Source organism: Haliaeetus albicilla, chromosome 22 (assembly GCF_947461875.1).
Source record: "Haliaeetus albicilla chromosome 22, bHalAlb1.1, whole genome shotgun sequence".
Classification (NCBI taxonomy): Eukaryota; Metazoa; Chordata; class Aves; order Accipitriformes; family Accipitridae; genus Haliaeetus; species Haliaeetus albicilla.
The window spans coordinates 19372325-19399064 of record NC_091504.1 but is presented as its reverse complement, the minus strand read 5'-3'; the positions used below and the strand labels follow the sequence as shown (position 1 = coordinate 19399064).

At 45.3% G+C, this 26740-nt stretch overlaps 1 protein-coding gene across 7 annotated transcripts in view; it reads left to right on the top strand.

The window, feature by feature from the left end:
- Positions 1-3316: 3316 nt before the first annotated feature.
- Positions 3317-26740, top strand: part of PDGFA (platelet derived growth factor subunit A) — a 37570-nt gene continuing 14146 nt past the window's right edge. The window contains exons 1-7 of one of the 7 annotated variants that reach the window (XR_011329339.1): positions 3325-4719; positions 5928-6024; positions 13420-13524; positions 15655-15842; positions 23769-23895; positions 25525-25607; positions 26602-26715. Coding sequence is in view for 5 of the 7 variants with exons in the window: in XM_069810185.1 (XP_069666286.1) it covers positions 4657-4719; positions 5928-6024; positions 13420-13524; positions 15655-15842; positions 23769-23895; positions 25525-25580 (636 nt within the window). In the remaining 2 variants the exon portion in view is untranslated. Of the gene's footprint in view, positions 4720-5927; positions 6025-13419; positions 13525-15654; positions 15843-23768; positions 23896-25524; positions 25608-26601; positions 26716-26740 lie in introns of all 7 variants that reach the window. The other 6 variants (XM_069810185.1, XR_011329340.1, XM_069810181.1 and 3 more) reach the window with 6 other exon arrangements.

The following is a 26740-nucleotide window of genomic DNA, read 5'->3' as shown; positions in this document are numbered from 1 at the left end:
TTCCTTGTTGCTCTTTATGGGCCAAGTTTCAGGAAAGGGAACGGTTCGCCTGCCACCAGCGCTTTCTGCATTTGTAATCCATTGCCTGTACTTCACCTGCACCTGCGACAGCTTTGTGCCTGTTTCTGTAGGCGGGCAGCAATCGAGCTGCAGAGGGGGAAGATGACCTTCCCCCACCGTGGCCACGTGCCCCTCTGAAGCTACAGGCCAAAGAAATGTTCAAAACCAGTGAGAAACCACCCGAAGTGGGTGAGCTTCCTGTCTAGCTTTCTGGATTTTATGTTCTCAACTTTTATCCTTCGTATTATACCATGTGACACTGACGCTGAACGGTGTGGGTCCAAACCGCCGAGAGTATTTCTTACGGTCCCTTTCTGGAGCCAGGACACTCTCGGCTCTTGGTCCTTTTTCAGCTGCGGTGGCAGGACGTTTCCCGCAGAGCACACCGAACCACTTTGGCCAGCCCCAAATAGCCACTACGATAAAAGCAGGCCACCCTTCCAAAAACACCCCTTACCCAAACTCGTTCTGTGTTGTTCATTTCAACATGATTACCAATGAAGCAAAATCCCTGCTAAAATCGAGTCTGAAAAAGACTCGGACAGGTTTCCCAAGACTCCCTCAGCAGGAATGCGATTGCGATGAAATGATTCCTTTTGCAACTTTCGGGCTTGTCAGAAGGGCCAAGCAAGTGTCAACATTTCAGCCTGACCTCTGAAATAGTTGCCACGGGTTGCAGGCACCATTTTGAAGCCAGCCCGGTGCCCTCCGTGGCCGCAGCCCCCTCCCCAGCAGCACAGCCCCTGCCTGGCCGCCCATCCCCGGACCACGCTTCTCCCAGCGACGTTTCCCGCGGCCGGGCTGCTCTCGCGCGTTGCACGCTTCTCTGAAACGTGAGTTGGTCCCGCTACACGGCTTGACCTGCGTTTCTAACGACTGAGCCAGCAGAGATTTAAACGAGCTTTGTAGCTGGTGCTGGAAGCCCGATTTGGGGCACCCTGGCTTCACGCGTCACCGCCTGCAGAAAGCGCTGGTGCCACTGAAGTAGTTTGATTTTGTGTCAAGGAGCTTCTGCATCCCTTCCCCTGTGCCAAGTGCTGTGCAAACCCTAGGAATCCTCCCTCTTGACACTCTGTTGTAGTATAACTCTGTTATAATTCCTGACATTTGAGGGACTTCTAACAGTATGTGCTTTAAAATAGACAGGCAGTATCTTGCTCTCTGCTCTCGGATAAATAAAAAAGTGCAAAACCTCATTTTCTGGTGCGCTCTTCTTTGTACTGATTTTCTTTTAAACCTATAAATACCATCCTGTCACTCTTTCCATATGTGTGCCTTGTAGGTATTTCATAAAAGATGCTATTTCATGTTTGGTGCACACATATTTAATAGACTTGTAGACTGCAGGAAGGTGCCATGCCGACGTAAAGATGCACTCGTGTGACGTTTTTCACACAGACGTATCTTTGCATGCTTGTAAGGACTTACATGGCACAAATGCATTTTTAGATCAAACAACAGACAAGGAGAAAATGTGTTTCGTAAGCAAACAGACAACCCAAGTATAAAGTTATCTGCAGGATCTGTGTGAATTTTATTTACGTTCTCTGGTCTCTTCTGGGATCTTACATATTTTGCATTATTATCAAATATTTGCAATGATCCATATAAACAGTCTAATGTTAAAAGCTACTCCAAGTGTAACTCAACCCAGAGGAAAGATGCTTATCTGAGCTCCACAATGACAGATTTAAAAAAGATGCTGATGCAGCACGTTTCTCATAAAATGAAGGAAATGTAAGAAAAAATCAAAACTGCATAGACTTTTTTTTACCAATAGATAAAGTAGGAGTTATCTCTATGTTGGCTTTCGGAGTGGAATACCACTTGAAAGAGCTACGAATACCCAGCACTTCTGATCCCAGACACACGTTAGCCAATGAAGGAAGGAAGGAGAGGAGTAAATGCTCGGCGAGCCGGTACTGTCAGAATCTATTTCACTGTTTGGTAATTATTTTTTTTTATTACTATGACAACACAGACCGTAAGAATCGTTTCTCTCAGCCCAGCAAATGATAAGTGCAGATGAGACTTTTTTTTTTTTTTAACTAAAGCCATCACTTTTACTTCTGCAACGTCAAAGCCCGTGTAAGAAAGCGATGGCAACTACCAGAATGACTTGCCCTGGTCTGCCTCCCGCTTGCCCTGCTGCTTGCCAGCGCGGCTTGCGTGGATGGGTCTGCTGCAGTGTGGCACTCGGATCATTTTTTTTTATATCAGGAGGCATTTGAGAATGGCTCCACACTGGCTCAGCATTTTCTGTCTTGAAAAAAAAAAAAAAGCATTCTCCTTTTTAAAGTGCTTCCAAATCTTTTACATCTCTTTTCCTTTTCTTTCTTTTCAACCCCCACCTTTCTTTTTCCCCCCTTGTGGTCCTGGAGACCACCCTGTAAGCCTACATGACATCATGAGAGAGAATTAAACGTACTTGAAAGGCCACTTCTGTTTTGGTGGGAACTTCTATGCAATTGCAAAGTGCCCATTAAAGCACAGGTTGTTTCCTAGAAGCATGTCCAAGCCAGTAGCGTGCAAACCCCTCCAGGGCTTCTAGAAAGCATTCGCTTTTGAAATGCTGAAGGAAATTCAGAGATGAAAGGATAAGTCTCCCTGGCTGTGCATTTACAGTCTATTGTCTTCCATGAAGGATAGTATCACTCCTCAGTTGTGTTATTGCAGTTAATCCACTTAAATGCTATTGGATTTTCAGATGAGCCGAATTCTTTGCATCTGCTATTAAGATGCTTTGTTTAGATGAGAAAGGGCTGTTATTTAAATCACAATGAGTTCAGGGAGATGTCAGGGTGCAGCAGGCACCTTGTGCCAATCTGCGCCGGGGAAAAGGGGGCATTTTCTCTCCGGGGCGGCGGGGAAGGAGGGATGCGAAAGGAAAACCAGCCGCCACCGCCCGGCTCCGGCACCGATGCTCCGCGGGCTGGCTGCCGGGGAAGCGGGAGGGACGGACGGGGGGGGACCGGGGCCGGTTGCGGCGGAGCCCCGGGGCGCCGCGTCTCCGCGGCCGCGGCGGGGAGCCCCGCACCAGCGGATGCCGCAGCCAGGTGCCGCAGGGCGGAGGGTGCCCGCTGCCCACCCCCGGCTGCTTTTTATTTTTTTATTTTGGGGGGGGGGGGCGTGCTTTTTTATTTCTTAAGGGAGGTTTTTCTCCTTTGCAAGGAAGGCTGCGTTAAAAAAAAAATAACAACACAACCCACCGCCACTCTGCCCCTCCCCTTCTGCAAAAGGGTAAGCCTCCCCCCCCCTCAAAAAAAAAAAAATAACGATAGGAAAAAAAACCACCCAAACCCTCCGTGGTCATGGCGATCTCTTCCGCCTTATATAAAAGGCAGGGGCACAAGGTGGATCCCGTAAGGTTACGCGGCGGCTGTTGCGCAGCAGCTCCCAGCCCTTCCCCGCTCCTCGGCTCCCCCGCCCCAGTGCCGCAGAGGGCCGGGGTGGCGGGCAGGCTGCCCCGCTCCCTCCCCGGCCCCCTTCCTCCGGCTCTTTTGATTTTTTTTTTAAATTTTTTTTTTTTTTCCCCTTCCCTCACATGTGGGCAGAGCCCCTCTCGCCCTCCGAGCAGGGGCTGCAGCTGGCGGCGGCCCCCACTACTTGTTGTTTGTGGGTTTGGTGCCGGGAGTACCGGGAGGAGGGACGGGGGAGGCGCATGGCTGGGAGGGGAGCGGTATATGCTGCTCCTCGCCGGAGCCACGCTCCAGACAGGCCACCGCTTCGGAGCGAACCCGGGAATCCTCCCTCCGCCAGGAGTTGCAGTTCGTCTCCGATCCCCTTGGGATTTAAACCTTCTTGCCTATCTGTCTTTTTTTTTTTTTTGTCCTTCCTCCTCCTCTCTTCTCCTCCCGTGCAAAGTGGAGAAGGAACTGCACCGAGGCAGATCTTGCAATACTGCTCCGCTCTATCCCTGCTATTCTTCGTAATTAATTATTATTTTTAACCTCACCCCAGCCGGGGAGGCAAGCGGGACCGTTCTGAGCAAGAGAAACATTGCGATCCGTATCAATAAAAATTTTTTGAATTTTTTTTTTTAATTTTTCCCCCCCCTTTTTTTGAGAAAGGGGGAGAGGGTGGAGGGGCAAGCACAGCGGGGTGGGGGAGAAGCCGGCAAATCGAGCAAAAAAAAAAAAACCCCTCGGTCCCGGCGCGGAGCGGGAGGCCGCGGCGGCGGGGGGAGGCGGGCCCCAGCGCCGCCCGCCGCGAGGGGGGCCAGCCGCCCCAGACAGGTGATGGGCGTTTCGGCTGCGCTCCGGATCGACTCCTTGGGTTTCACTTTGGTCTGATCTAAGCAAATATGCAGAAGTACCGGCTGGTCTAGTCCTAAGAGCCAAGAGGAGCGAGCGAGAGCAGCAGAAAAGGGAGAGCGGCCACGCTCCCGTAATAGCGAGGGGGAACGTTACAAACAGCGGCAGCGCCGTCATTTCGTCCGCGGCAGCCCCGACCCACCCTGGATGCGGAGGACCCCCGAGCCACCCCGCTGCCTTTCCCCTGAGGGATGGTACTGAATTTCTGCGCGGCAGGAGCCGGCCTGCAGCTCCTCTCCATCAGCCTCGCCTTCCCTCCGTGTCTAAAGTGCACTAGACCGCGATGAGGACCTGGGCTTGCGTTTTGCTGATAGGTTTTGGCTACCTGTCCTTTACCTTCTCCGAGGTAGGTGAGAGCGGCTTTTCCTGCGTTCTCGGTCCCCGGGGGACGCCGCAGACCGGGGGAAGGGGGGGGGGGTGTCGGGGCGAACCGGCCGCGGAGGGCACGGGGGGGAGGGAGCGGGTTGCCCACCTGGGCTCCGCGGGCATCTCCGCGCCCTGGCCCCGCCGGCAGCTCTCGCCCTCCCCCAGCCCCTGCGCGGCCGTGGCAGAAAGCGAGTTGCCATTTCACGCGTGCCACAGGCTGAAGGGGAATGACCGTGCGTTCCGCTCCGGGGCTGCTGGCTGCCCTTAAAAAATTCTTACATCTATCTATCTTGTGATATATATGGTTTTTTTTTCACGCCCCGCGGGGTGCAAACGGGCTGCGGGTATTTGCAAAGAGAGCGGTGAGCGGAGCCGCCCCCAGGGCGCACGGCGCTGCACGCAGCCGACCGCGGGCACCGTTAGTGCCGCGGGCAGAAGTTGGTTGAATAAACCGTGTCCGACCCCCCCCCCCCCCCAGCCCCGTCCCCAAAACGCCCCTGCCCGGTTTTGGAAGATCAGCGGGCGAGGGTCGGGGCCGGAGCGGGGCGCGGAGCCGCGTCTTGGGGGTTGCTACAGGTGGCCCCGGTCGGGGCGAGCGCGGTGCTCGGCGCTGCACGGCGACTCTTGCAACTTTTCCCGGCACCGGGTTTGCTTGGCACCGGGAGCCGCGACGTGGGCGCTGGGAGGATGGCGGCTGGTCCCGCTGGGCACGACCGTCCTCCTCCCCGGGTCGGGAGAACCCTCGCCCGCGGCGGACTTCACGCCCGCTTGGGCAAACTTCAGCAAGCCGGTTGCCCGGGGTGGGTTTCCAGCCCGTCGAGCCGGGCTCGGGGGAGAGGAGGCTCGGCTCTGCCGCGCACACGCTCCGCCAGGCCGGGGCCGTGCCGAGCCGCCCGGCTGCGCCGTGGCGCAGTTCAGCGGGCGCCGCGCAGCCCCCGCGGGCGCGCAGGAGGGGGCGGCGGGGAGCGCTCCGGCGCCCGGCGGAGCTTTGGGGGCGGTGGGTGCGAGCGTGGATTTTTCCCCTGCTTCGTCCAAACACGTCCAGCAAACACCCTGCACCCTCCATAAACCCCAACCCCCAGCCCCGAAGCGCTCAATGCCCGGTGGGGCAGGGGCGTGGGGGGGGGGGGGGGAGCGCTGCGCGGGGCTGCGCGGTGACCCGCGGTGTGTGTGTGTGTGTCTTTGAAGGAGGCCGAGATCCCGCAGGAGCTCATCGAGCGGCTGGCGCACAGCGAGATCCACAGCATCCGCGACTTGCAGCGCCTCCTGGAGATTGACTCCGTAGGTAAATTAGTCCCGTCCTCCTTCCTTCCGCGCCGTCGGCCGCCGCCGCCCCGGGGGGGAGGCACCGCGGGCGGCCGCGGCGCAGCGCCCCGCACGCCTTTCGCCGCTCCGGCGGCGCGGCCGGGGCCGCCTCGCCTCGGCGGCGAGAAGCCGTGCGGGGACCCAGCCTGAAGAGCCAGGCTGGCCTGGGCAGGGGAGCTTTATTTCAAAGGGAGGCGGCGGCCAAGGGGCCGATCGGGAATTAAAACTTCGGGGGGTTCAGGGTGGAGAGGGACCTAGTGACCCTCTGTGTTTTCAGACCTCTCCGTCTCTCAGCGGAGAAGAATTTCCATAAGGTTTGTTGTTGGTCTTGCACTGCTCTGTTATCTTTAAACTACTGTCCTAGAGGTATTTAAAATATTTGAAACAATATTTATGAATGAAGTAATGTCTCTTCAAGCGCTGGGCTTTATTAAAAGGAAAATAAACCGTCTACGCTGATTTTAAACAGGAACCTGCATATGAAGCTTAACCTTAAAAATACACTTTTTTTCCAAAAGAAAATAGCGCAGGGTTATTTTCTGCATCATTAGGCATGCAAATGGGTGTAGTGAGAACGTGCAGTTCAAACAGATCGTTGCAGCAGTAAATGACATCTAGAAGCACCGTATTACTGGGTTTCTTATCATTTGGTTTCACTTGATGCCCTTTGTTCCTGGTGATTTCTTCCCTTAGTTGAGAGAGAATAAACCCGGCACCTTTGATGTGCCCAAGGGAAACCTGCATCTTTCTGAAGAGCAAACATGGAGAAAAATGAATGAGTTTTGCTTGCGTTGGTACTGGGCCATCTCCTTTTAAACCATATGCTGTGTATTTTTGTAAAATCTGTGCCAGGTTCAATCACCTTCATTCAGCATTGCAGGATCCTTCTAGAGTTTAACTCACTGCTTTTTGTATAGTGCTGTATTAATGAGCAGGAATGCACTAAGAACGTATTTTACAGACATAGCTTTCAATTTTCATGTGATTAGGGAGCAAACGGTTTCCCATTACACTGAAAATGGGAATATTTCTCTCTTGCACAATACTTTACCAGAGAGGCTAATTACTAATTACCAGATTCATTGGCATCGGTTTAGTATATTTGGAGAGCAGTGCTTCATCATTATTGCTTATCACTGCAATTAAAGAAGCTTTCACAACAGGGAAGGGGTATGCAATACATATTTCCCCACTGAAGACTGTTTTGGACCAGACAAGTGCACTACTGCTAAAATCTTTTTCCCAGTGAACTCAGTGGAAGGCTTGGCTGCTGTTGCAGAAGGGCTGGATCTGAGCGCTAGTGTTTTAAAATACTGCATGCTGCTTCTGCGTTTGAGTCGGTATTCTGTAGCTACCAGAAGACATTATTTTTTCAAATGCCCCAGTGTAACAAGCACATGCTTCATTTTTAAATACCACTTACAAGGAGAGCAAAAGTTCACATGGCTCCATTGCAAGAGAATCAAGCAGGCAAGTGGAGCAATGGCGGGAGCGGAATAAATTCATAGATGTAGCCAAAAAATTTATTTCAGAAAATAATTATTTACCTCGTGGCTAATATTAACCAGAAGAGGATGCATGACCAGAAATGGAAGAGGTCAGCCACGAGTTTACCATTTCGTTTTGCTGTTTTCATGCAATTTGTCAGTTTAGAAACCATTAGAGAAACAAGACACATGAATATTTTACTATTTCAACATGAAACAGTAATGCCTTAAGACACAAACTCAAACAGTATTAAAAAATAAAAACAAAATATTCAGCTTTTCACCCTGTTCTTGCTTATGTGAGTGCTCCTTTTGCACGCCTGCTGCGCTTTATTCTGAGCTACACAAGCAGGATTGGATCTTCATAGAGAGTAACTGGTCTTTACTACCCGCATATACGTTTTCTGGGCACAGTCCTGCAGTCTTTACTGTCATGAGCAATTCTTATTAAGGGTTTATCAGAGTGACTAATCGAACATTGAAATTACCATGTTTTCTTCAGTAAACAGGATCAGGCCTGTTTACTATATTTAGTATTAGCTTGGATTAGCAAATCAAATGTTTTCTAGTTGTCACTGGTAAGATAATATTTCTGAAATGTATTTCCTTAGGGCCGTAGTTGCATTTAGGGAAGGGCTAGTTCAGTGAAGGCTTGTACAGTGGATGTATTTGTATTTTATAGCATACACTCATTTAAACTGAGGCTCAGAATAAAACACTCCAGTGATTATTTTCTCCCTCGTTTTAGTGCATGGTATTGCCAGTCCTTCTGCATGTGAGTAGCCCTGTTTAAACTCAGTGGGTGGACTCGAGAATTAAGAATGGTCTTGTAGGGGAAGAGTTTGCAGGATCAGGCATGCATGCAGAAAATATCTGATATTTCTGAGTAACAAGACAGAATCTGTGGAAATTGAAGGAAGAACAGTCATTTTCTCTCCTGCAATGCAAAGCATGTATTTTTAATTGGAAAAGTAAGTTTTATAAGTCAGAGTGGGCAGGTTTTTCTTCTATTCTGACAGATTTGGTCTCTATATTGTAGCGCAGAGATGACTGATAACCCCCTTCATAAAATTAGAAACCACACCCCCAGACCATCTGGCATATTACTTAAAGAAAAACACTACCCAACATGGAGCTTGTCATTGTATTCAAAAACGAAAATCCAGGCCAATTTGTCAGAGCCCAGTGCTGCATGTCCGATTCAAAGAGAAATCCCTGTAAAGGCAACATGAAAATTCCTTGTTTATATGAGAAACAGGGTCTTATATTAATTAATTTGCTGTGATTGAGATCCATAGTCAGCAACAGAGTTTCCTTGGCGTGACGGAGAGCAGAGCCTGACCCTGTTTAAAACAGAAAGCATGCACGATCCCAGGAAGTAGGCAGCTGTAGCGTGCAGAGTACAGTTTTACTACTAACAGACTAAATCACCGAAACGGGGGCATTTCCTATATTCTGCCCGTGAAGTTCTCTTTGGCTTAGCAGCGTGGTTTTTCTCCCCGCGCTTCACCTCTCCCGTCTGTCCTGTGGGAGGTAGAGTTCATTTCATCACCTATTATGTTTGCCTCCCGCTGGGAACAGATTTTCCCCCAGTCGTCTCCCTGCGTGGGGAAGCGCAGGGCTGAGTGTGCTTCTTTGCATGGTTTAAGGGCATCAACCACAGGGTCACCTTAGGCCATGTGAATTTAACAGCCTGTGATTAAGAACTAGCAGAGCAGCTTTTGTTAAGTGGAGAAACGTTCTAAATTAACAGTATACTTTCATGGAAAAGTGTTAGATTGCTGCAGAGCTCAATCTATTGGAAAATCTTCTGCTGACTTTGTGCTTTTGGTGTGGCGCTCAAATTGAGGATGTTACAGTGCAATGTGTTAGCTTTCCTTGCACCTCTTAAACATTATGAGAGGCGGGCATCTGCCATGTGTGTCCTGTGTTTTTCCTGAGACAGATAGAGGGAATACTCCTCCTCCTTTACAGTTGGTTGATCACATCTAGGTAAAGGGAAAAAAACCTAAACAAAACAGGATCTTGCAGGCGGCTACTTATATTTCCTTTAATAGATCAAAGTTGAAAACTTAATGACATCTATCTCTGCAGTTGGATGTCAGAAGGGCATATTTTGCATCAGCCAGAAAGAAGATCAAACAAACAGATTGATGTTGCCTTGGGCTTTCTGGCTCTAGGACCGATTTGTAAGACAGACCATTTCAGTTTATTGTACCTTACATTGAATTCCTGAAAAAAAAAGAGAGAATGAGAATTTCCTAAACTGCTGCTGTTGGTACTAGAAGTGTTGGACCTACATTTTTTGGATGCACATCAAAGTGACATGTAGAAGGTTTGTGTTAAGACTGCATATATTGGGGATGTACCTCGCATAAAATTGTTTCGGAAGGAGATAGCAATGCGACAGTATAAATTGATAAATATAAAATAACAGTCGTGTTAGGATGCTTTCCACAGGCTTATTTAGTGAGAAGAGTAATCACATATTGGCAGAATGTCATAGGAACTCTGTGATTTATACTCCACGACCCAGTGGAAAAATGCCAATCTGACAAAAAAGAACAATTTCAGCTACAGTAATGGATTGACCAAGGCTAATTGCAAGAGTTTTTATACCCATCATTGATATGTTGTCAGTACCTAAAAGATTACAGAGAAGGTTCTTGATGGGCTGCCATGAAAACTTTTATTATTAAAACGTTAAAAGAGAGCTGCATTAATCTGGCTCCGTGTAGCATCCTCCATCTTCACTTCGTGACAAGCAGTGTTCAATTTCTAAACTAAGAACCATCCGTTTGTAAGCTTTCTGCTCTAAGCCTCATTTTGTGAGGCACTAAGCACCCATAAACTCCCATTTCCTTTGCTAAGAGCATATCTGTATCCTGCAACTTCATGCTCCTAAATCAGTACATTAGGGGAAAAAAACTGATGCAAATTAGGTATCAGGCTTATTTAAAGTCAGACTAGAGAGTGCTATTTGTAGTTACTGTACCATCGTTGTTTTAATGAAATAAAAGAAAGTCTTCTGGCCACACATCCAGAGTCAAGTCTGCGTTTCAAGGCTGACTTTCTGTTTTTTGGTCCTGCTTGGGCAAGACTTCTGGTGACTTAAAGTTTGCTTGAACTTCAGTGATTTTCCCATTGACTTCACTGGGAAATGGAATTCCTTCCAAATGCATGTGGGGATCGGGGGGGACACCAAGTGCCTTTAGCATTATAGTGTCTTCTGGCTCCAGCCATATGCTCCATAATTCTGTTTATTAAAAAAAAAACAACAACACATCGATGCTGTGTCGATAGAAATAATACAATATGTGTTGCATAATGCATTGAGGTTTGACTGGAACTTATTTTGCAGTCTGCTGTGCTAGCTCTGTAGATCTCTTCTTTTAACCCTCACAGCGAGACATGAACTTAAGAAGTGATGTACATGCCTAAGATATGTAGCGAGACAGTGAGATACAGTATGAGCCAGAGGCCTTCTTCACCTTAGAAATCATCTTATAAGCAACACATGCTCCTCGACATGTCGTTTTGCTTTATAAACATGATGATAGAATATGGCTAATTGCAGCTGAGTTGAGCAGTTATATATAAGCACATGGCTTAACATATTGGTTAGCTGATCATACTATTCCTTTAGTCTTACCAGTTTCTTTAAACAAGACAGCAAGAAATCAGTCATGTTAGAAGGGAGCTATGCCAGCGTGTTGAATGTGGGATTAGGACCTGTGGCTCGGGCCTGCCGTACAGCTGGCATCATCGACGGTTTCTCTTTTCAGCAAGATGTCTGTGCCCACCAAGCAGTTCGGATTAGAGGCATTAGTTTTGTGTTTAATCTTTTTAAAACACTGTTTGCATGTGGACGGAGATGCTTCTTGCTCTGAGCCTAGCTTGGATCTTACACTAAGCAGAATTCATGCTGCTTTCTTTTGAATATCACTTCATTGCCTCAAACTGAGGGAGAGATTGTGACAACTCCAAGCTGCCAAAAAGGAGGTCAGTATTAAGGTGTTGGGTGGCTGAGTGCTAGGAAGCAGAAGAGGGCTGAAGGAACATCAGAACGGATCCTCATTTTGCATAACACCATTTGGGGTCAGGTGGATGGCCTGGTGCTTTTGGAATGGCATGCGGGAGACCTGGCTCTGCTCCTCAGCTCGGTCGCAAGCTTCCTGTGGGGTCTCAGGCAAGCCATTTTATTTACCCCACTGATGAGTTTTCTGGAGTATGGGGTACAATAAAAGCAGAAATAAAATCCATTAGTCATTGCTGTGTTACATTACAGGACTGGGACTGCAAATAAGGCTCACTATCAGCTAATCATTTAGGTTCCAAAATTTCCCATCAAAAGCAGTGGGAAACAAGCACTCTACACAGGAAGTAGGAGCCAACTTATTTGGGTAAATTGAGAGTCTAGATTTCACACTGACTTATTTCAGACAAGGATCTGTTCTGCTGATAAGAATAGACAGGACCAGTGGGTGATCCTGGCACTACCTCTTGGACCTCCCATTTCATCTTCTCTTAGCTACCTACGATTGTATTTTCCAAGAAGTGAAGCTAAACCTTGAGGCAGAGAGCTCTTTCTGAGATGCTGAAGATACCATTGTCTTCATGTCTTTCCAGGCTCTGCAGGTGATTCCACAAGCTGCATGCTCTTTAGGTCAGGATTTCTTGGAGGGAGGAGAAAATTAATTGGTTGGTTTGTAGAGGAGACTCTCATGATGTGTATTACTAATAAAGCTGAAATAAAACAAGTTCTGGAGACACAGTCAACTGTACATACAAAACGAACTGGAAGCAGGGAGCGTGACAGTGCAGAAGACAGGAGTGTAGGATGTTGGTAGCTTGTAGAGGGTAACTGAGTACTGTATAATGGCCATTTACATTTTTTAGTGCACATCACAGTTTTCTTTGGAGCCAGCAGTGAAACCTTGAAACTCTTCAGTGATGTTACAGAGGGCACTCCAAGCAGCAGAGTGCTAAAAATCTTAGTTGCGGTGTACTGGAATCTGTATGCAGTCTTCAGTTTGCTTACATCTTCCCGATCCCCTGTTTGCAGATTGTGCTTGTCATTTTCAGAACCCTACTGCATGGGACATGACCTGGACTGCTTCACTTAACAAAACCAAATAGTTGGAGCAGTTATTTTGTTGTTTTTTATGATAAATGAAATGCCAAGTTTTCCATCTTTGCTTTTTCTCATGGCCCTTTAACCCATGTGGTAGGCTTATTTAGGGAACAAGACAAGCCTGGATGCAGTCCCAGAGTTTGCAGTAGCTTCAGATGCCCCTCCAAAGGTTAGGATACTTCACAGGGGATTTGTTCTGCAACAGAGAGGCTAAAAGGAAACCCATGCTAGTTACTTTTTGCTTTTGATTCTGTCCTAGTACTGCCCTGAACACTAAGCAAGAGAAAATTTACAGAGGCAGCATTGTTGCTGTTGGGTGTGTAATACCATATTTTTTACCATAGCCTCATACCAGAACTCCAAAAAACTTAGAAGAAACGTTTCACGTGAAGTATAATTGTTCTTATTTCTACACCTTTCCAGTAAGAAAAGCTGTATTATGCCTTTCACATAACAATGCAACTGTTTTACTTTAGATATGGTTCTGTGTCACAGAGTGTGCACTGTTTCTGGGGGCTTTCAGTAAAGTGGATATTAGAATTAAATTGTGCATGCTTATACGTGACATTTAACATCTATGTCTTCCCTGCCTTATGCCCTTGCAGTTGCATTGGCAGGAGTTACGTTAGACTAATTGCAGCAGGATTTGGTTTTATGCATATGAGCAGCGCAGGTTTATATGTATGGAACAGCACTGTAGCAACACTGATGCAAATAACATAGCTGAGGTTTAATATTTTGTTTCCTGTTCTAGGATATGATGATGTTTCAGAAACAAACTTGAGATCTTATAGTGTTCATTCTGCTAAACATGCGCAAGAGAATCGTCCTGTGCCCATTCGCAGAAAAAGAAGCATTGGTAAGAAACAAGCTGTTTGTACTTAGGGAGTAAAAACAGAGGGGGTGCTTTTGGTCAGCCAAGCAGGACATTTCACTGGAAAAACGCGACACGCACAAAGGGAAAAGGCCATTTCTAGTTTCTGCCTTTCTTTTTGCACGAAACGAGCCTTTGCCTGAGAAGCTGTCTTCTGGAGGATGTCCATAGGAGACAGACAAGCACAAATTCTTTACATTCACTTTCTTGTTGCAGCATGTTAGAAAGCTAGACCTTGGTTAGAAAATGCTGTGATATTCAATGTATAATTCATAGTGTGGGGAACAACTACAGCAGTGTGCCTTAAAAAACATCAACAGTTGGTAGAGTTTTCAGTACAGAAGCTCCACAAAAGGAAACAGCTTGACTCTTTATTCACAAGAAGAAACCAGCTTATACAAAAAATTAAAAGCCATTGATGGAAATGCTGGGGCATTGATTTCCATCATTGCGTAGGGCACCACGCATGTTTACAAGGGATTTTGTTCTTGCTAAACAATAATGATGGTGATCCAACAAAGCCCAAATACAAATTTAAAGAGATGCTAGTGAATTTTAGAATAGGATTTGTACACACTGCTTGTTCATCTGTTTAGATCTGAGTGTTTTACCATTCCATTTGACTGTGGAAAACATCCATGATCATATCTATTATAGGTAATTCAGAGTTCATATATTTGTACTTTAAGCTATGGTGGTACGCGGTAGATAGCACAGCATGCTGTCAGCCTGGATTTGCAGTGTGAATTGGCAAGCGCACTCGTCACATTGAATGCCTCTAGAGAACAGCGGTTCTGAAACAGTCTGCTACACTTGGCACCTTACTCTGCAAGGTGTTGAATGCCTCCCCATAAAAGTCAGTGGGAACTGGGTATACTCAATAACTTGTAGGAGTTGCCAGCTATCTTGCAGTATGGGATCCATTAATTTTCTTGAGTTCATGGCACTGGGGTTTGAGAAGAAGAATTTTCACTCTATTTAGCCAACTGAAATGCATCCCTTTCAAAACTAAGCCTAGATTTTCATGTTACAGGCACAGGTCAGGCCTGAACTTCTTGTACTTCGGAAGTAACTGAAGAAGCACAGGCAGTATTCCAGTTCCCTGACACATCTAACCCAAAGCTATCACTGCTTCCGCTGTAAGGCAAAAAAATCCAGGCTGCCTTCAGAGAGCTTACCATCAAACAAGTTGTCCCTGCAATTGCTATTTTCTGGACCGTTTTGAATTATCAGCTTGACTTCTTAGGCAGTCCCTAGGTTGAAAACAATACTTGGTTTGGATTTTTCATGGCAGCGTCATGCAGCAGTACAGAGTTACGCTTTATGATCCTCAGGTGGCTGAAACTTGTCTACAAGCTCACCTTACCTGAGCCCAACAGGTTATTGGTTTAGCTGCAGGTTTTTCAGTCATGCTACTTTTGTGGTTTTGCCTTATTCAAGAAATAACAAATTAAATAAGACCCACCATGTACAGACCTTTGATAACTTCATTCAGAAAAAACGGCAGTTGCCCTTTCGGATGGCAGATGGACCAGACTCCCTGATGTGGGGATGTTAAGGTTTTGGAAGTGGAAAATTTCAAGGTGGCACGGGTTGTTTCCCAGCTCAACCAGTTTGGGTGTGATCTAATTACCCTCAGTGCAACTTCTGTGGTGGTGTTTGCCGGGTATTGCATACTTGTGTGATAATACGTGTGTGCAGTGATCACCCCAATGTTGTAAAATAGCAGCTGCTGTTATGCAGTTGCTATGAGGCTGTATTAGAGGATCATCTAATCTGGAGAAGCCCCTGGCTTGCTGTCACTTCTAAAGAGCCGGGATTGTCTTATCTAATGGTACGTGCTCTGAGCTATGTTGGGAGCCAGGCCATTGTAAACCCTTGTTTTAGGGCTGGGCTTTTGGGAGTGAGTCAAGCTTCTCCCTAGGGTAGCACACATGGTTTAGTGGTAGGCAAACAGTACTCAGCACCGACTTGTCAGTGAGCAGTGGGAACTGAGAACACCATCTCAACCCGCCAGCTAAGGGTGCCACTCAAAAATCAATGGTGTAAAGTATCTGGGTGCTCTGAGGTGAGAGCAGCTGCTCACCTGGAAGTGTGAATTTCTTGTGTTTGCAGAGGAAGCTATCCCGGCTGTCTGCAAAACACGGACGGTTATATACGAGATACCTCGGAGTCAGATTGATCCCACCTCTGCCAACTTCCTGATATGGCCGCCCTGCGTGGAGGTGAAACGTTGCACTGGCTGTTGCAACACCAGCAGTGTGAAATGCCAGCCATCGCGGATACATCACAGAAGTGTCAAGGTGAGCAAATCGTGGCTGCGGAGCCCTAAGAGGGTCCCCTTAAGTCTAAATACTCCAGGTGTTCTTGTGGCTGTTCTGTGTGACCTGGTTCTCTGTTATCCATCGTCATAAGCCACAGGATCAGGTACAGTGCTCCTCTCCATTTTGAGTGAGCAGATGGCCTATTCAAGTTGCATGATTATTGGGAAATCTTGGGTTTGGATTTGATATTCACAGGATTCCCTTTAGGTTTTTCTTCTTTTGTAATGAAAATAAAGTTGCTTCTGTCTTTCCCATGATCTCGCACAGTACAAATCTTAAAGTTAAGAAGACAAAATGACTCAAGGGGCATTGGACTTAAAAAAATAAATAAATCACAGTATGGAATGCTGTTTTCTTAATTAAATATTATGCAGCCTAAATTGGGCTTTTATATTTGACAACATAACACTTTTGATCTGAAAAAATGTGTTTCAAATTATCTTACCCCAGGGATAGAAGACTCAACGGCTTCATGCTGTATTTACTCATTAGAGAAAATCCCTGTTGCAATTTTCCAGTAAATATTACGTGAAATATTTCTTATGTTCATTCGGCTTCACTGTGTTCTAATTTTTATCAGTGTTTAAACAAGTAATGTTGATCTACATCTGTGTGTAGGAGATTAGACTTACACTTAGCATTTATATTGTTAAGACTCTGAGTTCTTGTTGTCCTGAGTATTTTAAGAGCAGAATTTAAAAAAAACCCACCACATTCTTGAACATAAAATTGCCCAGCACAACACACTGATTGCTGTACTTGCAACAGATTTCTTATTGAGAAAGGTGCTGTTAATGTAGCGCTGTACATCCTAAACACAAAATAAGGCATCTAAGCCATTTCATTGTTTTTCATACACACAGGCATGCATCTGAGCAGGATATCTTTTTCTTTTCCATTTCTGAACATCTGAAAAATGCTTTCACACCCAAATAAGCTGGACAAACATCTGAACAGATTCCCTCAGTCTTTCAAAAAATAATTATACTTTACACTTGCTTGCTGCCCTTCCTTTGTGGGATACACTTTGCAGTAACAATTAAAAATGAGGAAAAAATTGGGATCAGTAATTATTTGAGGGCTGAGAACAAACTGGGGAACTTGAAGCACTACAATTGCAAGCTGTTCAGAATAGGAGTTAAAGAGCAAAGTGCCTCAGGGTTTTAATATCTAATGCTGTTCCCTTTGGGTTTGATACAGCTTCCAGTTAATTTTGTGTAGCAACTAATACACACAAAGCAGCCGGAGATGCCCAGCAAAGAGTTGAGCCATGTATTGTGAACTTGCTGTTGGTACTTGGGTGTGATATTGCAACCCTGTGCTTTTTTCCTACACCTGCAGTGATGGGGAAGGTTATAGATAGAAGTTTGGCTGTCGGAAGTCCCCTGCTGCTGGGGACACTGAGGGTTCCCTAGAAGCTGCAAACTCCACAACTGGCAGCAGCTTTGTGGGATGTCATTGTTGGGGCTGCTTCCCTAGCACACCGCCACATTAAAGAAATCTTAGTTTCTCATTCAGTCCGCTGATGCGGTTTTAGTGCTTTTACATTTGCATTCATTTTAGTAGGGCACAAGCTAAAAGTAGGCTCAGCTGAGCAGCGGCTTTTTGTGGCTGTGTAAATATATTGCAACCAGCAATATCAATATACGTCAGCTAGCTTTGGAGGACTTTTTTTTTTTTTTTCCAAGCTCCAAGACTGCTCCAAACAGTCATTAAGTAGAAGGGAAAAAAAAGGACAAGAGGTCAAGCAGGAACAGGATGTTCATTGTAAAGGTTGTAGGCTGACCCCACTGTCACACCAGAAATCTCTGAACAGAATCCATATTTATGCCCTCCAGAGTCAGATCCTCTTGTAGCTTTGATATAATTGATGGTTTTATGAGCCTTTTGCCAATCCTACGTTCAGAGCTGAATGTCTGCTCATGCCATTAAGTAGCTGGCCCAGAGTGAGGGTCGCTGCAAAGGTAGGGGGAGTGGTTTTGGAGAGCCTTCTTAGCTGTTCCTGCAGTGCGGTTGGAAAGCCGTCTTGTGTTTTCCCCTGATGTCAGACTGCATAAAAGCCCTCTTTTGATTTAACATTGAAAAGGCTTTCCCCACTTCCTCTTCATTGACAAGGTAGTGAGATCATAGCTGGCCCATTCACACTAGAAAAATGTTCATCCAGAAAGGTCAGCAAGTGGGTTTGCATCATCCAACAGGCGAAAGCAAAGGGTGTTTTCTTTGTCTTACTGAGGGCTGCTGTAGTCAAGGTTAAGAGACGGCCGTGGCCGTGTGGGAGGAGCAGCGGAGGTGCTTGTCTTGGGGCATTCTGTTCCTGGGACATGATTCAAAGGCTGCAGGGTTTGGGGGTGTCCTTACTTTGCCTTCACTGAGCTTTGGTCAGGAAAGTACTGTTAATGGGCTTGTGGAATTGGAGCTGTAGGAAGGCTCCAAACTAGGGGTGATGGTGGAACGGCTTCCCCAAAATGGGTCCTCTAAGGGTTCCCTTTCATGGGGTGAGTTAGTAAAAGGTAGGTGTGCCCTGCACCATGACATAGTGAGCCCATGAGAACACAGCCCCCTGGTCCTAAAGCCATCTCTATTCAGCAAGCTGTACCTGTACAGCCCTGCAAAAATCGGACCGAAATAAAGAGGCTGGTTGGGAGTTGCTCTTTGATAGGAAGGAAAGAATTGCATTTCTCTCCCAATAGAGTAATGGTGACAAGGATTGGTGAGTTAGGGGTGTTGGTGTCTGTTACAGACATATTTCCTCCCCTGTCTGCAAAAGCATTTCGGTAACATCTGCAGATTCTGTTGTTTCTCCACAGCAAGATCAAGTATTTACCAAGTACCAGACCATAATTTATTTGGGGGGTTTCTGAACTGAGTCTTCCCAAGAGGTTTTTCATAATGTTGATCATGATGTTCTTAGTGTCTTTGGTCACAGCAGCAAAAACCAGTTAATATTATGGAGCAAATCCTGCCTATACCGCTTATTTTGAATAGCCAAGCTGAGTATTATTGGTTGTTTGCAGCAGTGCTCATTTCCAAATTAAGAAACGAGCTAATTCACTCCATCTACCTCAGCTTTGCCTTCTGCTTGGACTTCAGCCATAGCCATACGAGCTTCAGCCATTTCTGAATATTCAAGGTTGAGCTGATTCGGGGAAATTGAACGTAGTATATTCTTACAGTAAATTAGTATGAGGGAAGGACAGAGAGAAAAGAAGCTGGAAAGGAGGGAATTCAGGAGCAGCTCCTCAGTTGTCATCTGGGAGTTGTGCAGAGAGGTTTCAAAGAGACGGAAAAAAATGCAGGAATTCAGAACGAGTTGTTCAGCTGAGCTACCCAGCCTCTGGAGAGGTTAAAAAGGCCTTGCAGAACAAATTGAGTGTGTAGGTAAAATGGCCGTATGTAGTGTTTGCAGGTTTAAGAACGTTTTTCTTCAGTGACCGTTTCTATGATTAGGACAAACAGCACTTCGATTTTAGCTGTGGCTCAGCTGGAGATTACTGCCAGCACTTGGTGGGACCTGCAGGCAGGACCAGCGGACAGGTTATCAAAGCTCAGTTTAAGGATGGGAGAAACAAGGGAAACACCGACACAGGCGGAGACAGAAAACCAGAGAGGTGCCCTCAGCGCCTGAGAGGAACCCTGCCACCCCCAGTCCCCTGGCAGAGGGCAAGGTCTGGCTGCTCCCGCTCAGGGAGAGAGGACGTAGAGACCCCACATCGGCCATTCCCCTCCCGCGACGAGCTTGCTGCGGCACCCTCCGGTTCTGCCGCCGGACCCTTCCTCCCGCCGTGCCCTCGCTGAGGCACCTCCAAACCGCCCTCTGAGGCGGCTCCCGCCGCCGCTTCACCCTCCTGCCCCTCCCCCGGCGCCTTCCCAGCCTGCCCCGCGGCCGCCTCGGCTTCCCGCGCCGCGGGGACTGCGTTTCCCAGCCTGCCCCGCTGCCGGCAGAGGGCTTCCCGCCGCCGCCCCCCCACCCGGGGCTGTGACAGGGCTTCCCGCCGCCCCGGGGCCCGGCAGGGCCGCAGCTCCCTCCACCCGGCGCTGTGACAGGGCTTCCCGCTGCCCCGGGGCCTGGCAGGGCCGCAGTTCCCCGACCCGGGGCTGTGACAGGGCTTCCCGCCGCCCTGGGGCCCGGCAGGGCCGCAGTTCCCCACCCCGGGGCTGTGAGAGGGCTTCTGCCTGAGCCGGGCGCTGACAAGGCAGTGCACCCCTGGGCCTCGCTTCCCTGTAGGCAAAGCTCTCCGTACCCCACACCCTAAATAACTGGGAACAGGCTTTTCTGAGGTAGGGATTTTGCCAGAGGAGTGCCCTGTAAGTGTCTTTAATGGGTGTTTTAGGATGGGTGGCTGCCAGGCTCTGAGGTGGCTGGCCTCCCTGCTGCTTCCCATGCTGCCTGCGCTGCCGAGGCATGCACAGCTGGCGCGGTTGTGTCCTGGAAGGCATCGCGCCAGTCCTGCCGTCCTGTCCCTGGAGCGGTGGCTCCAGTCCTGCGAAACGCTTGGTGACTTGCCAGGCCCCGCGGGATCCCCGGTCCCTGCTCAGTCGTTGTGGTGCCTTTATGCCCTGTTGACTTCCTTGCAGACCTGAGGGCTGCAAAGATCACAGTTGCAAGGTGAAGGCAGGTTTTCCCTCCATCTTACCAGCACACGTTTATTTTAAGATGGAAGAAGCAGAAGATTCCAAAAAGCATCTTCATTCAATTGCTTTTTGGTTTTATTTCCCGTCCTGTATTTACCTATCAGCCACATGAGTTTTGCTGTTACGAGGAATTTTCTGCACTGCGACTTCTTTTGCAAGTTCCTGCCCGCGATAAATTTTGGCTTTGTGCTAGTGGTGTTTTTGTCACTTCTGGTTACAGTCTTGTTTTTTTCCTGCTATTACTCCCTGATTTCATCTATGCTGGAGATGCTCTAGAAGAGGTGTTCCCATGATGTTTCTGTTAGGCCATATATTTTTATCAGATTCTATTTTCATTTTTACTTAGCCACCACACCATACCGCAGGATAGTAACTAGAGTCTACGGTGATGCAAGTGTGGTGCCAGCAATTTATTATACACCATTTAACTAAGCTAGTCAGTTATTTCACTGTCTTTCTCTTACAGAGCTTTTATATAGTGATATTTTGTGGTTTTGGAGGATTTGAGGATTTTTAGTTTTGTTGCGTTAGGGACAAGCAAAAGAAGCTAATCTTGGTTTGTTGAGGAGTGACCGTCTCAAAGCATTTGGCACTTGAGAATAACTGTACGAGATAAACACCAGGGAGAAAAATACAAAGAAGAAAAAAGATGCTAACACAAGGCCAAATCCCATGATGTTAGCATAGGTATCTCTGTTTATACCCACTGAAAATCAGAACTGCAACCTTCAACATTTTAGATTAGCATCCTGTGGGCCAGCAGGTGTTTGTTAATAGATGACACAAGCACAGCAATTTATCTGGTTTGTGCTGCTTCAGTTTGAATATATGCAACATCTTACAAAATGACATTCCTTTAGCTTGCGTAGCATGAAGTAGGGCAGTGGAACGTATGCTGGATTGTATCTTAACTACAGTACAGTAAAAAACAGCTTTAAATTGCTGCATAAATTCATTATGATCCTATTCAAAGTATTATCTTTTTCAGTTTTTTTTTTATGTTGTTTAATACCAAATAGCCACAGGAACTGCATATATCTTTCAGCTTGGAAAACCAAGCAAAACAAGGACAGACTTTAAAAAGCTTGATTACAGTTTATTTTTGTTGCATGTAATTTTCAATAAGACTGGTTTATTCTAACAGCTGTAATAAGCATGGCAGATCTGAAAGCTGTTTCATGATTGCTTGGTCTCTTTCTTTGTCTCTGATGATGGAGGTGTCTTAATTACTGTTTGTTTTTGTAAATTTTAAGGATTAGTCATCCTTTGATGCCAGATGACTCAGTTGTACCATACATTTTCAAATCTTTGCATTCAAAGGCTTGATGGAGTTGGGTTCTGATAGGAGATTTTGAAACATACTGCTTTGACCCATAGCTGGTCTTTCAGCAAAAGCATTCTTGTATGTCATGGCCAGCTCTTAATCTGTTTATAAGGAGATCTGACAGTTTTGGAACATACCTTTTAATGTGGACACTTTAGTTACTGCATCTGTCTCTCTGCAACTTTTGTTTGCTGGGTAAATGAAAATTGTCTCCAGATCCTGTTGACACAAGAGGCGGTGACTGAAATGTGGATCTGAACTCCTTGCTCCATGAAAGCTATGGCAGATTTCTCACTGACTTTTAGTAAGGCCAGGATTTTGCTCTAGCTTCTGTTACTGTCATTCGGAGGTCCTTGGTAGTTTGTGTCCACAGAGCCACAAGAGTGTTTCTGGGAACTTGGGAATGTGATGTTTTTTTCCAGCCACCACTCTCATTTTGTGACACTGTTCCAGTTTTGGGAGCGCCAGGGAATGATTTTCATAGTGTGAAGATTGATGTGGGGTATTAAATCCCTACCAAACACACAAGTAAACCATTACCAGGAGAGTCTAGTGTAATTGTGGATGCTTTATTTGATACTAACTGGAGCTTTTGGTTGGATCAGACTTAATGGCTTTGTCCTGTAACTTTTGTAGAGACAACCAGCCTCTCTTGTCCTTCTGCTCCCTCATCTATCTTATTTATAATGCATACCTGTACTATGTAGTCTTCTTGTTTGCTGGGACAGCCACATTGCAGCCCCCTTTTGTCAGATGTTAGATAAATCATCAGTAGGACTGAGAAGCCATGATTTCATTTCAGTGATTTTCATTTCAAGCAAATGATTATCACCTATTCATGCAGTGTTTAACACAATTGTAAGCTAAACATTGGACCCCTTACACACTGTCTAGCACTCTCTTTGCCCACATTATGCCGTATTCCCTTGCACGGCCATGACCATCATGCCCGTTACACTTAGTGCAAGTTGGCACCCAGCATCCCATAACCCATTTCAGTGCCCCACCACAGCAGTGTTCTTGCCCCCTGCGCTGTTCCTCCTCTCCTGGCTGCCGGCACCAAGTTGGTCAGGATGTCCTCACGTTCGGTATCCTCCCCACCCCAACATCCTTCTCTTCTGCATTGGTTTCCTTCAGATGAGAGACCTGCATGTAGCCAGAGCTTCTCCAGCATGCTGCTTCCTCCGACTTCACCTTCCCTCCAGACTTTTTTTTTTAAGGATACCAGTGCGTTGGCCCAAAGTGGAGCAGTGCAGTTGGAAGCAGTTGGATGGACTGTAGAGAAATAGCATACCTGCCAGCTATCCACAATAAAGCCAAAGGCTGGATCCAGTTTGCGAGTGGTAGTTCCCTTGGACCTAAAAACAGTGCATGGGAGCTCTTGTAAACAAGTCCCAGGTCATTGCAAGAAGTGAGCAGGATTGAGATTGCTGCTTTCTCAGCTGTTATTCAGATCCTGGTTCTGTATTATTGAGGACACTACGTTCAGAGGGGTCTGGAGACACCAATTTGTAAATTATAAAACGTATTACAAACCAACTTAATGCCTTCACTGTTAGCCTTCGGCGTAAGAACAGTGGTCAACATGTACAGAAGATCAGGCTAAAAGTGGCAGTCTACAAGAACAACCACTGATTGGAATCTGTATAGAAGCTTATTGTGATATATGTGAAAGCTGAGCTGCTTACAACTTCAAACCAAAATGAATGGGAAATTGTTTTATCTCTTGGGGGAAAAGAAAGTTGTTTCAAACTGCTGAACTTGAATAAACAAATAGTCTGTGCAATAAATAGTAACACGATGCACAATTAAGATAAAAGATGATTAAAAGCTAACATTTTATATGGGTTTGGCTACATTAAAAAATAGAGGTATTTAGTTACCTGTCTTCAGTTCTGAACTATAACTATGTTAATGTGTCTCAGTACATACCTCATCGTATTTTATAGGTGGCAAAAGTGGAATATGTTAGAAAAAAGCCAAAATTAAAAGAAGTTCTGGTGAGATTAGAAGAGCATATGGAATGCACCTGTACATCATCAAATACTAATTCAGATTATAGAGAAGAAGAAACTGGTATGTTTTCCTTTTATTTTTGCATTTATGCTGATTTCATATGGACCTTATTTTTATATTAGTAAAGAATGTAAAGCAAACTTTGCTTCCAGTGAACTCAGTAGAGAAGCTCCCAGCTACTTCTCTGTGTGTTGAAGATGCAAAATTAGGGATAGTTTGTGCTGTATAAAGAGTTTGGATTTGAACTTTAAAGTGTATCAATTCTCATTAAGTTAGCCTTTAAATAAATGTAAATGCCCAGTAGTATTCAGGTCTTGCTTAACTAAGTTAAAGGTTGTCATGTTGCAGCTTATTGGTGAGCTCTCTTGCCTAATTTCTTTAGACTTTGTGGAGACAGGGCTAAGGCTGAGATTTACTTGACCTTGGGGAAAATATTAATGAAATGAACGTAAAGCACTTAGGAATAAGTTCAATATTCAAGAGTAAGGAGTTTTGAAACAACATTGCTTGTTCCTGTTGTTTTCTTACTTACATATAGTCAAAGCATTTATTGTCAGTTGTCACATTAAACCTAAGTTTGCCTTACCAAGACAACATTGAAGTTACCATGGGGAAAGATTTATGGGGAAAAGTATTTACTTTAAATCTGACTTTCATAAAACCACCTAAAATCATTAGCTCAGATCCTCATACTAGGGTGCAATCAATGCAGAACTTGACACTTATTCAGGAAACCCACTACAGTAGAAAGGACACCTCCCTTTCTCCTGATTTTGGTTGAAGGAAGCCTCAAAAGTTTGTTTTGCACCTCTGCTGGGAATTTAAGGGTGCACTAGACCCAGCCCAAAATTAGAGTCAATGAAAAGCAGGTAAATATAGGAGGAAAGCTGCCCAAAGGTGATGGATTTCGTAGGTGGCTGGGTAAGGAAGGGTTTTCTGCACTGTCTCCATCCAGCATGGAGACATAAATCTGGTGTAAGCAAATGTAAACTTCAGTTGCTATGTACAGAGCAGAAGTAGGATTTATATAAAAGAAAAGTTAGGCCTCTGCTGTGATTTTATTGGACATCAATTTATAATCTGAGCTGAGTGTTTTAGATGAAACTAGGTTGAGTTATGAGTAGACAAAACCACATTGAAAATGGTTATTTTTATGTGTGTATGGCTTGATATTTTTTCTATGTCTTCTATTTGGAAAAAAGTTTCATTAGATCAATTCCAGTTTTCCAAAAAGTCTTTAATTGCCAAAGACTAAGCAGTTAAGATTTTAAGATGAAAACCTTTCTTTTTGAAGTGTGTGAAAAATGGGGTAGAATTGTCATGGAAGAGTATAGATTTCTAGGATTTAATTACTGATAGGAACAAAACTTGCACCAGCGAGTGGATGGTGAGCTGAAAATAGCTTGACTACAGAGCTGAAAGCAAATGTTGAATACTGCATGGTAACAGTAATTATAGATGGATCTTGGAAATGACGTATGTAATGCCAACTTCGTTTATTATTTCTTTGCTTTTGTATAATTACTTTGTAAATGGAATGTCAAATCAGACGTTATAAAGTTATTACTTTAATGCAAAGGACAATGAGATTTCTTTTGAAATGTAAATGGTTTGAGTATTTATTACTTCAGTGTTCAACAAAATGCATTACCTTAGGGCTTTTTACCAGCCCTGCCCTTATGTTAACAGGAAGGCCTAGGGAATCAGGTAAAAAACGGAAACGAAAAAAGTTAAAACCAACATAAAACCTACTGGAACTATTTGATATTCAGGTAGGACCTATATGCTGAACACCCTAATAGCACAAGTATGGAAAACTTAATCAAATATCATCACTTCAACTTAATCACTGTTCAAAATCTTGACACTTGCTACCTCAAAGCTGCAAAGAGATTAGATTTGATTGGCTTTGATAATTCTACCTGCTGGTATTTTTCCTTTAAGCTCCACATCACCATCAGCATCTTACATTCTTGAGCTACTTCCTTTTCTTGCCTTTTTTATTTCTTTTGTTTTTGGAGGGTGCTAATACTTCAGCTTCTGAAATCTCAAGTTCCATTGCCTCTGCTTTTGTTTCATTATTATTGATTTCTGAGGTCAAAGCATCACATAATAATGCATGAATGAATTGCCAGGTTACAAATTGTCATGTTCCCAGTCATTGGCTGTAAAACATTGAGTGTACATACAGCAAATACTATTGTATGCATGACCATCAAACCCATGTTTTGGCATGAACTGGGATTGATTGTACATGCACCTGAGATGGTCTGATGATCTGCCTACCTGACAAGGAGGATGCTTAGAAATACCATTTTTTGTGTTGCAGGGCCCTGTGTTACTTACACCAGAAAATTAAGATCTCTTTTTTCATCTGTTCAGTCTCAGTAGGATGTTGACAATCAGTCATTGAAATTCATGAGGTTTTCAGTGTAGTGAAAAACTTAACACCCTCTCAATGCAAAAATGACTGAAATCCTTTGGCCAACATATTAGCAATGTATGATGATGGCGATACACATTCCAAATTAAATATGGAATTTCCATTTCTTAATGACTTGAAGCAATGTAAAGTGCAGCACTTGCAATTGATTCTAGTATTTGGAGTGGGAATGATTTGGATTTTGCAGTGTATGTGCCTAACACCTGGATGGTGGTGAATTTAATTTCAAGCACCTATTTTTTGCACATAAACTCCCAATGGCAGTTTTCATGTATACTGATGTATCGTTTCTAAAGAATGCTAAACTTGATATCCTGTTTCAGATTAACAGGTATTTATTGGGAGTAGTATGATAGAAGCAAAGATTTTCTAAAATTCAACTTTAAAAGTGAGCATGTAAACTCAATCAAAACAGCATTTAGAACTTCTTGTCCCAGGTTAGTGACTCTTCATGCAGAACAG